We start from the raw sequence: 14158 nt of genomic DNA on the forward strand, positions 1-14158 counted from the left end.
TCTCAATTTCTTAAGAGTGTTTTTAAGCAAGAAGAGCAGAGGATGTACACTCAGTTCTCACTTTATTAGGTACACCTAATTTATATCAGTTGTTCCCTCATTTCTGTAAATGAGGTTAAGCTAAAAAAAGAAAAGCAAATAGGAACACCTTACTGTATAACGCAGTACATGAAAACAGCACCACAAACCATATTTCCTCTTTTTTACAATGAAGATGAAACTATGAAAAGTTGCCTTTATTGCAGGACTGTTGTTAGTCTGCATTAGTTTGAGCTCCCTAATAAACTGACAACTGAGTGTTTATTGTTATAATTTTCAAATCCAGAAAATCTGGAAACACTTGTGCAGTTAAAACTTTGGGTTAAAGCTGAAATTGTCCATAAGAGCTACAAAATTAGCAAATGTGGCAGGAATGCCACATTCCCATAGCCTTGTATTTCAACTGCTAGAAGTTGTGCTTCAAAACGGAGAAATTCAAGGCTTTGAGACGGTGATTTTGGCAAATCAGTAACACTAAACAATGATGACGTTACAAAGTAACCACTCTGGTTACGATACAGTGGTCAACAAGCTCTTGAGTTTGCAGATTACCAAACAGGATGGCTGTCACAGAGGAAACAAAAGTGTGGATACAGACTGTGTTCACGTAAGTTTGATTCTGTTTTCTTCTAGAGCCTGTTGACCAAATAGCTGTTGAGCACACCGCAGATGACATTTAGCACAGACAAACATGGCGGACGCTGCCGACTGGTGAGAGGTAAATAAACAATGGACAACATGCAACACGTAACAGGAAGGGGTGAGGATGCCATGGGTTACCGGTCCGTTGCCATGGTAACCGGTCCGTTGCCATGGGTTACCTGTCTGTTGCCATGCGTTTACATGTGTTGTTATGGGTTAACTGTCCGTTGCCATGCGTTGCCATGCGTTTACATGCGTTGTTATGGGTTAACTGTCCGTTGCCATGCGTTTACATACGTTGTTATGGGTTAACTGTCCGTTGCCATGCGTTTACATGCGTTGTTATGGGTTAACGGTCCGTTGCCATGGGTTATATGACCGTTGCCATGGGTTAACTGTCCGTTGCCATGCGTTAACTGTCCGTTGCCATGCGTTTACATGCGTTGTTATGGGTTAACTGTCCGTTGCCATGGGTTATCTGTCCGTTGCCATGCGTTTACATGCGTTGTTATGGGTTAACTGTCCGTTGCCATGGGTAACCGGTCCGTTGCCATGGTAACCGGTCCGTTGCCATGGGTTAACTGTCCGTTGCCATGGGTTAACATGCGTTGTTATTGGTTAACTGTCCGTTGCCATGCGTTTACATGCGTTGTTATGGGTTAACTGTCCGTTGCCATGGGTTATATGACCGTTGCCATGGGTTAACTGTCCGTTGCCATGCGTTTACATGCGTTGTTATGGGTTAACTGTCCGTTGCCATGGGTTATCTGTCCGTTGCCATGCGTTTACATGCGTTGTTATGGGTTAACTGTCCGTTGCCATGCGTTTACATGCGTTGTTATGGGTTAACTGTCCGTTGCCATGCGTTTACATGCGTTGTTATGGGTTAACTGTCCGTTGCCATGGGTTACCGGTCCGTTGCCATGGTAACCGGTCCGTTGCCATGGGTTACCGGTCCGTTGCCATGGCAACCGGTCCGTTGCCATGGTAACCGGTCCGTTGCCATGGGTTACCTGACCGTTGCCATGGGTTAACTGTCCGTTGCCATGCGTTAACTGTCCGTTGCCATGCGTTTACATGTGTTGTTATTGGTTAACTGTCCTTTGCCATGCGTTTACATGCGTTGTTATGGGTTAACTGTCCGTTGCCATGCGTTTACATGCGTTGTTATGGGTTAACTGTCCGTTGCCATGGGTTACCGGTCCGTTGCCATGGTAACCGGTCCGATGCCATGGAAACCGGTCCGTTGCCATGGGTTACCGGTCCGTTGCCATGGTAACCGGTCCGTTGCCATGGGTTACCTGACCGTTGCCATGGGTTAACTGTCCGTTGCCATGCGTTAACTGTCCGTTGCCATGCGTTTACATGCGTTGTTATGGGTTAAATGTCCGTTGCCATGCGTTAACATGCGTTGTTATGGGTTAACTGTCCGTTGCCATGGGTTATATGACCGTTGCCATGGGTTAACTGTCCGTTGCCATGCGTTAACTGTCCGTTGCCATGCGTTTACATGCGTTGTTATGGGTTTACTGTCCGTTGCCATGGGTTATCTGTCCGTTGCCATGCGTTTACATGCGTTGTTATGGGTTAACTGTCCGTTGCCATGCGTTTACATGCGTTGTTATGGGTTAACTGTCCGTTGCCATGGGTTATATGACCGTTGCCATGGGTTAACTGTCCGTTGCCATGCGTTAACTGTCCGTTGCCATGCGTTTACATGCGTTGTTATGGGTTTACTGTCCGTTGCCATGGGTTATCTGTCCGTTGCCATGCGTTTACATGCGTTGTTATGGGTTAACTGTCCGTTGCCATGCGTTTACATGCGTTGTTATGGGTTAACTGTCCGTTGCCATGGGTTACCGGTCCGTTGCCATGGTAACCGGTCCGTTGCCATGGGTTACCGGTCCGTTGCCATGGTAACCGGTCCGTTGCCATGGCAACCGGTCCGTTGCCATGGTAACCGGTCCATTGCCATGGGTTACCTGACCGTTGCCATGGGTTAACTGTCCGTTGCCATGCGTTAACTGTCCGTTGCCATGAGTTTACATGTGTTGTTATTGGTTAACTGTCCGTTGCCATGCGTTTACATGCGTTGTTATGGGTTAACTGTCCGTTGCCATGGGTTATATGACCGTTGCCATGCGTTAACTGTCCGTTGCCATGCGTTTACATGCGTTGTTATGGGTTAACTGTCCGTTGCCATGGGTTATCTGTCCGTTGCCATGCGTTTACATGCGTTGTTATGGGTTAACTGTCCGTTGCCATGCGTTTACATGCGTTGTTATGGGTTAACTGTCTGTTGCCATGCGTTTACATGCATTGTTATGGGTTCACTGTCCGTTGCCAGGGGTTACCGGTCCGTTGCCATGGTAACCGGTCCGTTGCCATGGGTTACCGGTCCGTTGCCATGGCAACCGGTCCGTTGCCATAGTAACCGGTCCGTTGCCATGGGTTACCTGACCGTTGCCATGGGTTAACTGTCCGTTGCCATGCGTTTACATGTGTTGTTATTGGTTGACTGTCCGTTGCCATGCGTTTACATGCGTTGTTATGGGTTAACTGTCCGTTGCCATGGGTTAACTGTCCGTTGCCATGGGTTTACATGCGTTGTTATAGGTTAAATGTCCGTTGCCATGCGTTAACATACGTTGTTATGGGTTAACTGTCCGTTGCCATGGGTTATATGACCGTTGCCATGGGTTAACTGTCCGTTGCCATGGGTTAACTGTCCGTTGCCATGCGTTAACTGTCCGTTGCCATGCGTTTACATGTGTTGTTATGGGTTAAATGTCCGTTGCCATGCGTTAACATGCGTTGTTATGGGTTAACTGTCCGTTGCCATGGGTTATATGACCGTTGCCATGGGTTAACTGTCCGTTGCCATGCGTTTACATGCGTTGTTATGGGTTAACTGTCCGTTGCCATGGGTTACCGGTCCGTTGCCATGGTAACCGGTCCGTTGCCATGGGTTACCGGTCCGTTGCCATGGTAACCAGTCCGTTGCCATGGCAACCGGTCCGTTGCCATGGTAACCGGTCCGTTGCCATGGGTTACCTGACCGTTGCCATGGGTTAACTGTCCGTTGCCATGCGTTAACTGTCCGTTGCCATGCGTTTACATGTGTTGTTATTGGTTAACTGTCCGTTGCCATGCGTTTACATGCGTTGTTATGGGTTAACTGTCCGTTGCCATGTGTTTACATGCGTTGTTATGGGTTAACTGTCCGTTGCCATGGGTTATATGACCGTTGCCATGGGTTAACTGTCCGTTGCCATGCGTTAACTGTCCGTTGCCATGCGTTTACATGCGTTGTTATGGGTTAACTGTCCGTTGCCATGCGTTTACATGCGTTGTTATGGGTTAACTGTCCGTTGCCATGGGTTACCGGTCCGTTGCCATGGTAACCGGTCCGTTGCCATGGGTTACCGGTCCGTTGCCATGGTAACCGGTCCGTTGCCATGGCAACCGGTCCGTTGCCATGGCAACCTGTCCGTTGCCATGGGTTACCTGACCGTTGCCATGGGTTAACTGTCCGTTGCCATGCGTTAACTGTCCGTTGCCATGTGTTTACATGTGTTGTTATGGGTTAAATGTCCGTTGCCATGCGTTTACATGCGTTGTTATGGGTTAACTGTCCGTTGCCATGGGTTATATGACCGTTGCCATGGGTTAACTGTCCGTTGCCATGCGTTAACTGTCCGTTGCCATGCGTTTACATGCGTTGTTATGGGTTAATTGTCCGTTGCCATGCGTTTACATGCGTTGTTATGGGTTAACTGTCCGTTGCCATGCGTTAACTGTCCGTTGCCATGCGTTTACATGTGTTGTTATTGGTTAACTGTCCGTTGCCATGGGTTATATGACCGTTGCCATGGGTTACCGGTCCGTTGCCATGGTAACCGGTCCGTTGCCATGGCTACCGGTCCGTTGCCATGGCAACCTGTCCGTTGCCATGGGTTACCTGACCGTTGCCATGGGTTAACTGTCCGTTGCCATGCGTTAACTCTCCGTTGCCATGCGTTTACATGTGTTGTTATTGGTTAACTGTCCGTTGCCATGGGTTATATGACCGTTGCCATGGGTTACCGGTCCGTTGCCATGGTAACCGGTCCGTTGCCATGGCAACCGGTCCGTTGCCATGGTAACCGGTCCGTTGCCATGGGTTACCTGACCGTTGCCATGGGTTAACTGTCCGTTGCCATGCGTTAACTGTCCGTTGCCATGCGTTTACATGTGTTGTTATTGGTTAACTGTCCGTTGCCATGCGTTTACATGCGTTGTTATGGGTTAACTGTCCGTTGCCATGCGTTTACATGTGTTGTTATTGGTTAACTGTCCGTTGCCATGCGTTTACATGCGTTGTTATGGGTTAACTGTCCGTTGCCATGGGTTATATGACCGTTGCCATGGGTTAACTGTCCGTTGCCATGCGTTAACTGTCCGTTGCCATGCATTTACATGCGTTGTTATGGGTTAACTGTCCGTTGCCATGCGTTTACATGCGTTGTTATGGGTTAACTGTCCGTTGCCATGGGTTATATGACCGTTGCCATGGGTTAACTGTCCGTTGCCGTGCATTAACTGTCCGTTGCCATGCGTTTACATGCGTTGTTATGGGTTAACTGTCCGTTGCCATGGGTAACCGGTCCGTTGCCATGGTAACCGGTCCGTTGCCATGGGTTACCGGTCCGTTGCCATGGTAACCGGTCCGCTGCCATGGTAACCGGTCCGTTGCCATGGTAACCGGTCTGTTGCCATGGGTTACCTGACCGTTGCCATGGGTTAACTGTCCGTTGCCATGCGTTAACTGTCCGTTGCCATGCGTTTACATGTGTTGTTATGGGTTAACTGTCCGTTGCCATGCGTTTACATGCGTTGTTATGGGTTAACTGTCCGTTGCCATGCGTTTACATGCGTTGTTATGGGTTACCGGTCCGTTGCCACTCTTCTCTTTCTTTGCTGTCTTAAGGCTTCTGCGAGAATGGTGGAACCTGCTTACAGACCTCCAACGGCACCAAACTTTGTCTGTGCCCCACCAAGTACGTCGGGCACCAGTGTGAGCTGGACAAATGTCAGTTCTGCGGAACGGGCAAATGTTTGACGTCAGCCTCAGGGGAGGTTTCCTGCAGGTGAGTATCGTGTGGGACGTGGTTACTGTGCTACATCGATTAGACTTGGATTTGTAAATATTTGCTGGCTTTTATTTTGAACTGCCAGAATATTCTTCACCCAAGGTCACCCAGCAATCTGTGGATTTTGTGCTTCCTAACAGTGCACAGCATGGAATATATCATTCTGAAATCGTGGGAATCATTATTATTATTGTTATTCTGCTGCATTAGGATCTTCTTTAATATTTTTTTCCTGTATGTTTGAAGCTGTCCAAATGGTCAGATCCAACCCAGCTGCTATACCTGTTCAAACTACTGCGCACATGGACAGTGTTCAGTAGACAATCGCACACTGCTGCCACAGTGCACGTAAGATCCCAGTAGACATTAACAGGCATATATATAATATTTTATTGTTTTAATGTCCGCTTAGCACACTTACCCACATATCCACTGTGTACCTCTATAACCAGGTGTGCTGTTGGATGGAGGGGATACAGATGTGATATCACAGCTCCTATAGAGTCTCATACTTCTAGTGGTAGTAAGTCAGCCACTCCCTGACCAAATCAAAGTTTGTTCATAGAACATGCACTTTGGTCCTATTTGCTTATCATTATTTGTTCACTCATAGGTACTGCGTCAATCATCGTCCCAGTGCTGCTGCTGCTGTTGCTGGCATTGCTGGTGGTTGGTGCCATCTTGTGGTACAAGCAGAGAATGCGTGGGTGAGTACTAGTTCGGGACGCTTTTTCATCTTTAAAAAATTCAAACTCCATTTGTCATCTGGTCCTCACCGTTCTGGTCTTTCTTTCTCTCTTACCTTTTGATAACCATCTATTTCCCTGTCTCCCAGGTCTCTATGCCCGGGCAAATCTCGTTCTCAGTGCTCGCGGTAACTTGATAGGGTTACATAATTCACCTGTTGACCCCCAATTCCTCTCCTCTCCTTTCCCTAAAATACAGTCAGACTGCCTTTGCTATGCTTTTGTCTATCCTTTTGTCCATTCTGTCGTTCAGTGCCGAAATCTTTCCATTGTCCTCGCTTGCCATCTTCTGTTTGGCTTCCATGGGGTTTCCCACCCAACAACACAGGGGGCCTACTCACTCTGGAATAGCTCTGGTGATGCACGAGTAGTTGAACTTTTGACGTCCTCCCATTGTCCTCCATGCCTTTCCCTGTTTACATTTGTAAATATTAGGCTCAGGCAATGTGCTTGCAGAGTAAAATGTATAACTGTGCATCTCTGAAAAATGTTTATATGCTTGCAAACAGCCGAATATTTGCAATCTAATCCAGCATTCTCCGCAATGGACATGCTGCAGTATATTCGATAGGTTTGATCAAATGGCCTTTTGACACAAAAGCTCATTTGAAAACCTTTGATATATGTTGTCTTGTTCTTGTCAATTGTACATAGCCAGTGCTGAGTGAATTTATGATATGGGTTTATGATAAGACACCTTTTAGTCACTCTAGCTTTCTTCTGAGGTTAGCACATCAATTCTTTTAAACAAGGGTCTGAATCTGCTTCTAAGATAATTGTTGATCTGTTTCTCTGCAGTGCCAAGGGCTTCCAGCACCACCGAATGACCAACGGGGCCATGAATGTTGAGATTGGAAACCCTGCCTATAAGATCTATGAAGGAGATCCTGATGATGATGCTGGGGAACTTCTGGACTCCGACTTTGCTTTAGACCCAGACAAGGTAACAAAGCTTAAAAAAGCAGTTTCATTACAAAATATCTGAAAATGCCTGGTAGTGTCTAACCATGCAGATATTTCCACATTTATGAGTCCTTTTGTGAGTTTTTTTTTTTTTTTTTAATGAATTGGTTTTGGTTGTGGAGTCATTATAGACAGTAAATAGACCCTTCTTTGTGATCTAAAGAACACTGGATGAAAGTAGCTGGGTTTCTCAATATATTCCTGTCCTTTGGACGTCTAGTGAAAAACAGTTTTCTGTCTTGACTGATCTGTAATCACTTTTCTACATTTATATCCAGTTTTTTGCCATCGAGATCACCACAGTCCAAATGCAAAAGCTTTAAAGCAAGACTTAGGAAACCAGTGGGTGTCGTTATGGTATTTACTTCTGGCATCTGTAATGAATTTTGGAATGAATATTGTTAGAATTATGTGAATCATATACTTTAGTTCTGATGAGTGGCTCCATAGTCTCATGGTTTACACGTTGTGGCTCGAGTGGTTTGTATACAGATCAATGCTTGGGCAAGATACTGAACCCTGAGTTACCTCTGTGTGTGTGAATGCATTCAGCAGATAAAAGCACAAGGCACTATATAAATACCATTTCTTTTACATTCACCTAAGAAGTGAAAAAATCTCCAGTTTAATCCCAGCTGGAGACAAAAATCCCTTGGGGGTGTCAGGAACGGAAATCCACTGTGAATAAGGGGAGCAGCTGAATAAAGCTTTTATGCTGGAGCCCTCATGGTCACTATATTCAAACACTTTTCACCACAATCATAAAACATCAAATGAGGAATTGTCCATAAAGTCCTGAGTGCTTAAAAAGAAGTTGCAAGTTCTTCACTGGAAATACACCTACTGGTTTGTTGGGGGCAGATGATTAGTGCCCAGACTTTCAGAAACAAATAACCAAACACAGAAAACATAACAAACCACAAATGTCTGCCAGGGTTTCAGCACTGAGCTGGGAAACATCTTGTTATTTATGCGAGCTGAGCCTATTTGAATAAGAAAAATACTGCTTCTTTCACAATATACCAAATCTTTTCATTTCTTTTGCCTGAGTCACTGAGAAATTTTCTTCACTCCGCAGCCCACCAACTTCACGAACCCAGTGTATGCCACCCTGTACATGGGTGCCCACAACAGCCGCAATTCTCTGGCGAGCACTGATGAAAAGAAGGAGCTCCTCTCCCAGGTTGACGAGGACATGAGCGACCCCCTGGCATAGACCTCGGCATGGACTGAACTCTGCCAACATTGCCCTGCCTCGCCCAACCTAGAGCCAGCGAGCTCTCTCATTTTATGCCTTTACCAACTGAAAAGAAAAGCAACAAAAAAACATAAAAACGAGAACACTGTATAAAATGTATAAAATGAAGAACTACTTTTTTTAAGTGATTGCAGTATTATATTTTGTTCTTTGACAAAAAGGAAAACAAATCCTCTGGTGACGGAAAAGAAACCATTTTATAGACATTTTATCCAGTTCTTTTTCATTTTGCTCACTTCCTCACAACTTCTCTCTCTCTCTCACACACACACACACACACACACACACACACACACACACACACACACACACACACACACACACACACACACACCTTTCTCACGCATTCAGCCACTACCTCTGTGCAAATGTAAAAGATACAAATGGCAGTGGAACAATTTTAATTTTTTTATTTTTGTATAAATTGTGTAGGGGAAAAGAGAAAAAAACCATTTTTGTTCCATCCTAGAAAATGTTGCCAAGTCTTCGTTGTTCATGAAAGAGAGGCGATGCGTCAGTGCTCACCACGAATGCTTCCTGGATGCTGGTTCACATTTTGTGTATATGTATGTTTGCTACTGGAGGTCTTAGAGGGAAAGGCGAGGTGATGTTTAACTGCACGTGTATGCACAAGAGACTCGGCATCTGATCTGTTGTTGCAAAGAGCTACATTCAAGTGATTGTCTTTTACCTCCTTGCACAGACTAAAGTTACATATATATATATATTATAAATATATATATATTTCCATATATATGAACCTATTAACAAAGTGTCTTGAAAATATACCCAGGAATACAAACATCAGTAACAAATAGCAGTCTGTACTTTTTAATGTTTTTCTTTTGTTTTTTTTAAGTCATTGTATAATTGACATACTTTGTGTCACCGATGAATGAATCATGGCAGTGTGTTAGTGTGCGCTGGATGAAGATGATTGTAATTAAGTCCACATTCCAGGATGAAAAAGCCTGGGATGATATCCGTGGCCTTGGATTAGCCTACTGCAGGACACCCTGGACAGGAGCTGGGGCTTTGTTCTGAAACTCTTCTGGAGTAGAGACAAGCGTCTGTGAATTTCCGGTCATCCTCTAAAAAAAAAAAAGAACCTGCGACCAGTAATTAGCCGAGAACGGTTGCTTTCAACTTTTGTTCCTCGTCTTTTGATTGTAAACATACTTTCAGGAAAGGCCAGGGAGACCGTCTGATGGTACGTACTTCTGTGGGAGGTTGGATTTTTTTTTTCTTTCCTTCACTGTATGTAATTACATGGACATGTAATTTAGGTTAATGCTCATTGTTAAGTGCATTCTCAGGAAGGAGACTGATCGGCTTCCTGATAAGCATTCCTTTCTCCATTCCTTTGCTTTGCTGCTAACCATCCGGATTTTTAGTCTGGGAAGTGTGGCTGTATGTCTCACTGCTCACCGTATTGCTTTTAATCACCTCAGCTTGTCAGCCATACCTACCATATCACTGCATGGTGCTCACACACACACAGACACACTTAACCAAGAGGAAACTCTGGCTTTAGTCCTCAAATGTTAACAGTATTCATCACATTTTTTCTTTAAATTCTGTTTTTTTTTCTTGCTTATTTGCTTTTAACATCCTGCTCTGTTAAATCGCCATGTAAGTTGGAACAATCATATTTCATTTGGAGAATTTCTTTAACTGGCAAAAACCCACGTTTGTGGTTCTGATTGTTTTGTTATAATTCGATTTCTTTTTGATATAAGGAATTAAATGGATTTTTATAGTAGAAATGTACGATGGCCGTGTCTGTCATTTGGAAAGATGGAGAGGAGAAGCAGTCTACTTCATACTTCAGTACATTAGGAAATAGCCTCACTTATCATTAAAGAATGAAGAAATAAAACACAAACATGTAGAAAGCACTTGTTTGGATGTTGCTTAATCTGGAAAGGCTTCTGAATTGTAATGAAAGTCTTTGGTCTTGTTACATAAATCATCATATTTATTAAACAGGAAGTGTTGTCTTTCAGTCAACAGACAATCCCAAGAATAGCTTTTTCTTAAAAAAAAAAGTATGTTTCTTTTGATTTCAGTACACACAAGAATAGTGTTTTATACAATCTTGAGCCAAATTTAAGTAGTGTTAAGATGTATTGCTCCCTTTGTGCCAATGTCATGCAAGTCTCTAAAGCTGTTAGGAGGAATAATCTGTATTAAAACGGATAAGAAAAAGAAGCTTTAAATGCACTTCATCCTTCATCTGTTAATAATACATTTAGAGCAGGCTAACCAAACAGCAAGTGTGCCTTTGAAACAGTAGTCCACCTGGAGTCTCCTTCATGCGTCTGTCACCTCCTAACTGTCACGCACGGTGTGACAGGAAGTGTTGTCAAGGCACGTAATATTCTGTTTTTAACCACCACTTGGTCAAGGCACAAAACTCTGGGGACTCTCGTGTCAGCTGTTCTGATGTACTAGAGGTAAAAAGGAACTAACATACCTTTAAGCTTTTTTTGTGCCTTCAACTTGCATATTGTTGTCAGGATTATAAGGCTAATGTTATATTACAAGGCGGTAAAAAATACAATCTTTACCAAATGAAAGATGTAAAATAAACAAATTATGGCTGACTGACGAGAAATAACACAAAAAGGCACTTCTTAAGCGGAACATCAAACTTTGGATTAATTTGGTTTGTCTAGCTTGACAAGAAGAACCAGTACAGTGATGGTCTTTGCTCCCAGATACAATCAAAATAAACAATATTAAGTCTGATTGAAGGCGTCTCGAAGACTTGGCGTAACGCTGCGAAACAGTCCACGAATGTCTGTTATAACATCGCACCTCCTCTGTTATTTGCAGGAGGCTTTTGCAGGTGTCTTAAAGGCAGGCGTCCCAGCAGCAGCAGAAGAGTCGGCAATTTATCTTGGCTGCCTCCCAGTTTAAATCCTGCTATGACTGCGTAACCTTCGGATATTAATGGGTTTTAGGAATGTCCACATTAAGATCCACATGCTAGCAGGCACTTGTTAGTGAAAGCACAATTCCTCCTCCAGTCCTCAGATGGCCTCACCTGTGCTCTGGTCATCCTCCCAAAGGTCAGTGCCGACAGAGCAGGGAAAGCCTTCTGCTCGCGGTGACGAAGGAGTAGTAGCGCGTTGTGCTTCTGTAATCATGCCTGCTCATTTAAAGTGGTTGTAAAAGGGCATCCATAAATAAATAAATTACCGGGCTAAAACAAGGGCTTTGTCCTGTCCTCGCTTTTCAGTCTTTGTGATCTGCAGCCTCAGGGTTGAGATGCGCCACTGGGACAAAGGGAAGGGTTACAATAGGGAGGGGACTATAAGTGACGAATAAGTGGTTTAGGGTCTCTTCCAACCGCTCCGGATCAACGCGTCCGCTCGCAGGAAAGGCTGGTTTCGGAGATCTGTGAGTAGGCATGGAGAGGGGGGGTGAGAGACAGGGGGACACACATGTTAGACGACCAAGAGGTCAATCTGGACATTTGCTTCTGTTTACATCTCAATTTCTTAAGAGTGTTTTTAAGCAAGAAGAGCAGAGGATGTACACTCAGTTCTCACTTTATTAGGTACACCTAATTTATATCAGTTGTTCCCTCATTTCTGTAAATGAGGTTAAGCTAAAAAAAGAAAAGCAAATAGGAACACCTTACTGTATAATGCAGTACATGAAAACAGCACCACAAACCATATTTCCTCTTTTTTACAATGAAGATGAAACTATGAAAAGTTGCCTTTATTGCAGGACTGTTGTTAGTCTGCATTAGTTTGAGCTCCCTAATAAACTGACAACTGAGTGTTTATTGTTATAATTTTCAAATCCAGAAAATCTGGAAACACTTGTGCAGTTAAAACTTTGGGTTAAAGCTGAAATTGTCCATAAGAGCTACAAAATTAGCAAATGTGGCAGGAATGCCACATTCCCATAGCCTTGTATTTCAACTGCTAGAAGTTGTGCTTCAAAACGGAGAAATTCAAGGCTTTGAGACGGTGATTTTGGCAAATCAGTAACACTAAACAATGATGACGTTACAAAGTAACCACTCTGGTTACGATACAGTGGTCAACAAGCTCTTGAGTTTGCAGATTACCAAACAGGATGGCTGTCACAGAGGAAACAAAAGTGTGGATACAGACTGTGTTCACGTAAGTTTGATTCTGTTTTCTTCTAGAGCCTGTTGACCAAATAGCTGTTGAGCACACCGCAGATGACATTTAGCACAGACAAACATGGCGGACGCTGCCGACTGGTGAGAGGTAAATAAACAATGGACAACATGCAACACGTAACAGGAAGGGGTGAGGATGATACTCATTTCTAAGGAATAAATTTGACATTAATACTAAAAGAAAAATGCCACTGGTGTTGCTTCTGAGGTGGGCTTTGTAGACACTTAAACACCTGAGTTCATATTTTAATGGCTGTTTTAAAAGCAGGTAAGTTGTTTCTTTTTAATACTATGCTGACTTCTTCTTTTTACAAGTTCAACTTTGTGTTGTTTGCTAGCAAATTTTATAGTGTTCTAAAACTTGTGTGTGTGTGTGTGTGTGTGTGTGTGTGTGTGTGTGTGTTTCTTTGCTTGCAACTGAAGCACTAGCTGAAGCAGCTGACATCACTGTAGCAGCACACAGGAGCTGGAGGGCCAAGCAGGCCGGCTTTCAGCCAGGCTACCTTTCTTACCCTCTCCTAGGAGTGGGAAATACTGTCATTAATCTTCTTTTCAGCTGGAGGGGGGCAGAATAAACAGTGGTGGTTGAGGAAAGAAGAGTCACATGTTAGCCGGAAAAACCAACACCAAACAAGTTAGTCTCATGGAACAAGGCAGTGCTGATAAAATAAAACAGTCTGCTAGCCAAACCTCTTTAGATTCAGTCCGTTGGTATCGGATAATTTGAAAGAAATATGGCATAATAACGCAAAAGCCTACTGTGTCATGCATGATGTCCTACACGTGATCACAGTCAGGACTGTACTGCAAGCGTGTCAACATATTTTACACACAAACATATTGACACTCAATGCAACTTTCTCAGCTCCAGGCAAAGAGGTTTGGCTGACTCCTATCACCAGACACCTGATAGGAGTCTTCTCAACACAAACAACCAGTGACGGCCCGAGTTAGTCATCAGTAGTCATAGTTGAGGGTGGGGTGGGATGACAGAAATCATGCTGCATGCACATGGAGGTAGTGGTAGTGGGTTGCGAGGGAGGGTGGGGGGTTCAAAATGCGTATGAGAGAAACCTGGTCAACCTTGGCATTAAAGGGGAAGGGCTAGCAGTTGGCGTCGTCACAGAGGTTGGCTTCACAGAAGAAACGTGAGCCGCGTTTAGCAGTGCGGGCCGTGAAGGGCACGCTCTTCAGTACTGGGGGGAGGAGGCGG

At 44.3% G+C, this 14158-nt stretch overlaps 2 protein-coding genes across 6 annotated transcripts in view; one reads left to right on the forward strand and one right to left on the reverse strand.

The window, feature by feature from the left end:
• The first annotated feature begins 674 nt into the window (after positions 1-674).
• LOC112436684 (low-density lipoprotein receptor-related protein 1) lies at positions 675-10546 on the forward strand. Its single transcript, XM_076878428.1, has 8 exons — positions 675-757; positions 5651-5810; positions 6060-6161; positions 6266-6336; positions 6427-6520; positions 6649-6687; positions 7358-7502; positions 8601-10546. The coding sequence occupies exons 1-8, from the start codon at positions 709-711 to the stop codon at positions 8736-8738; spliced, it is 798 nt and encodes a 265-aa protein (XP_076734543.1). The 5' UTR covers positions 675-708; the 3' UTR covers positions 8739-10546.
• Positions 10547-10740: 194 nt separating this feature from the next.
• Positions 10741-14158, reverse strand: part of fmnl3 (formin-like 3) — a 32042-nt gene continuing 28624 nt past the window's right edge. For 2 of the 5 annotated variants that reach the window (XM_014408795.4, XM_014408791.4), the window contains 2 exons: positions 14029-14141; positions 10741-12183 (listed from right to left, as the gene is read on the reverse strand). In XM_014408795.4, coding sequence (XP_014264281.3) covers positions 14050-14141 — 92 coding nt within the window. In that variant the 3' untranslated portion in view covers positions 10741-12183; positions 14029-14049. Of the gene's footprint in view, positions 12184-13457; positions 13502-14019; positions 14142-14158 lie in introns of all 5 variants that reach the window. The other 3 variants (XM_024806546.2, XM_014408792.4, XM_014408793.4) reach the window with 3 other exon arrangements.

Source organism: Maylandia zebra, linkage group LG20 (genome assembly GCF_041146795.1).
Source record: "Maylandia zebra isolate NMK-2024a linkage group LG20, Mzebra_GT3a, whole genome shotgun sequence".
Taxonomy (NCBI): Eukaryota; Metazoa; Chordata; class Actinopteri; order Cichliformes; family Cichlidae; genus Maylandia; species Maylandia zebra.

Excerpts from the sequence above, each read along its gene's own strand:
- LOC112436684 (XM_076878428.1), top strand. The coding sequence starts at position 709 with ATGACATTTAGCACAGACAAACATGGCGGACGCTGCCGACTGGTGAGA. Across the intron at positions 6,337-6,426 it reads GTCTCATACTTCTAGTGGTA|GTACTGCGTCAATCATCGTC; the intron begins GTAAGTCAGCCA and ends GTTCACTCATAG. Across the intron at positions 7,503-8,600 it reads TTGCTTTAGACCCAGACAAG|CCCACCAACTTCACGAACCC; the intron begins GTAACAAAGCTT and ends TTCACTCCGCAG.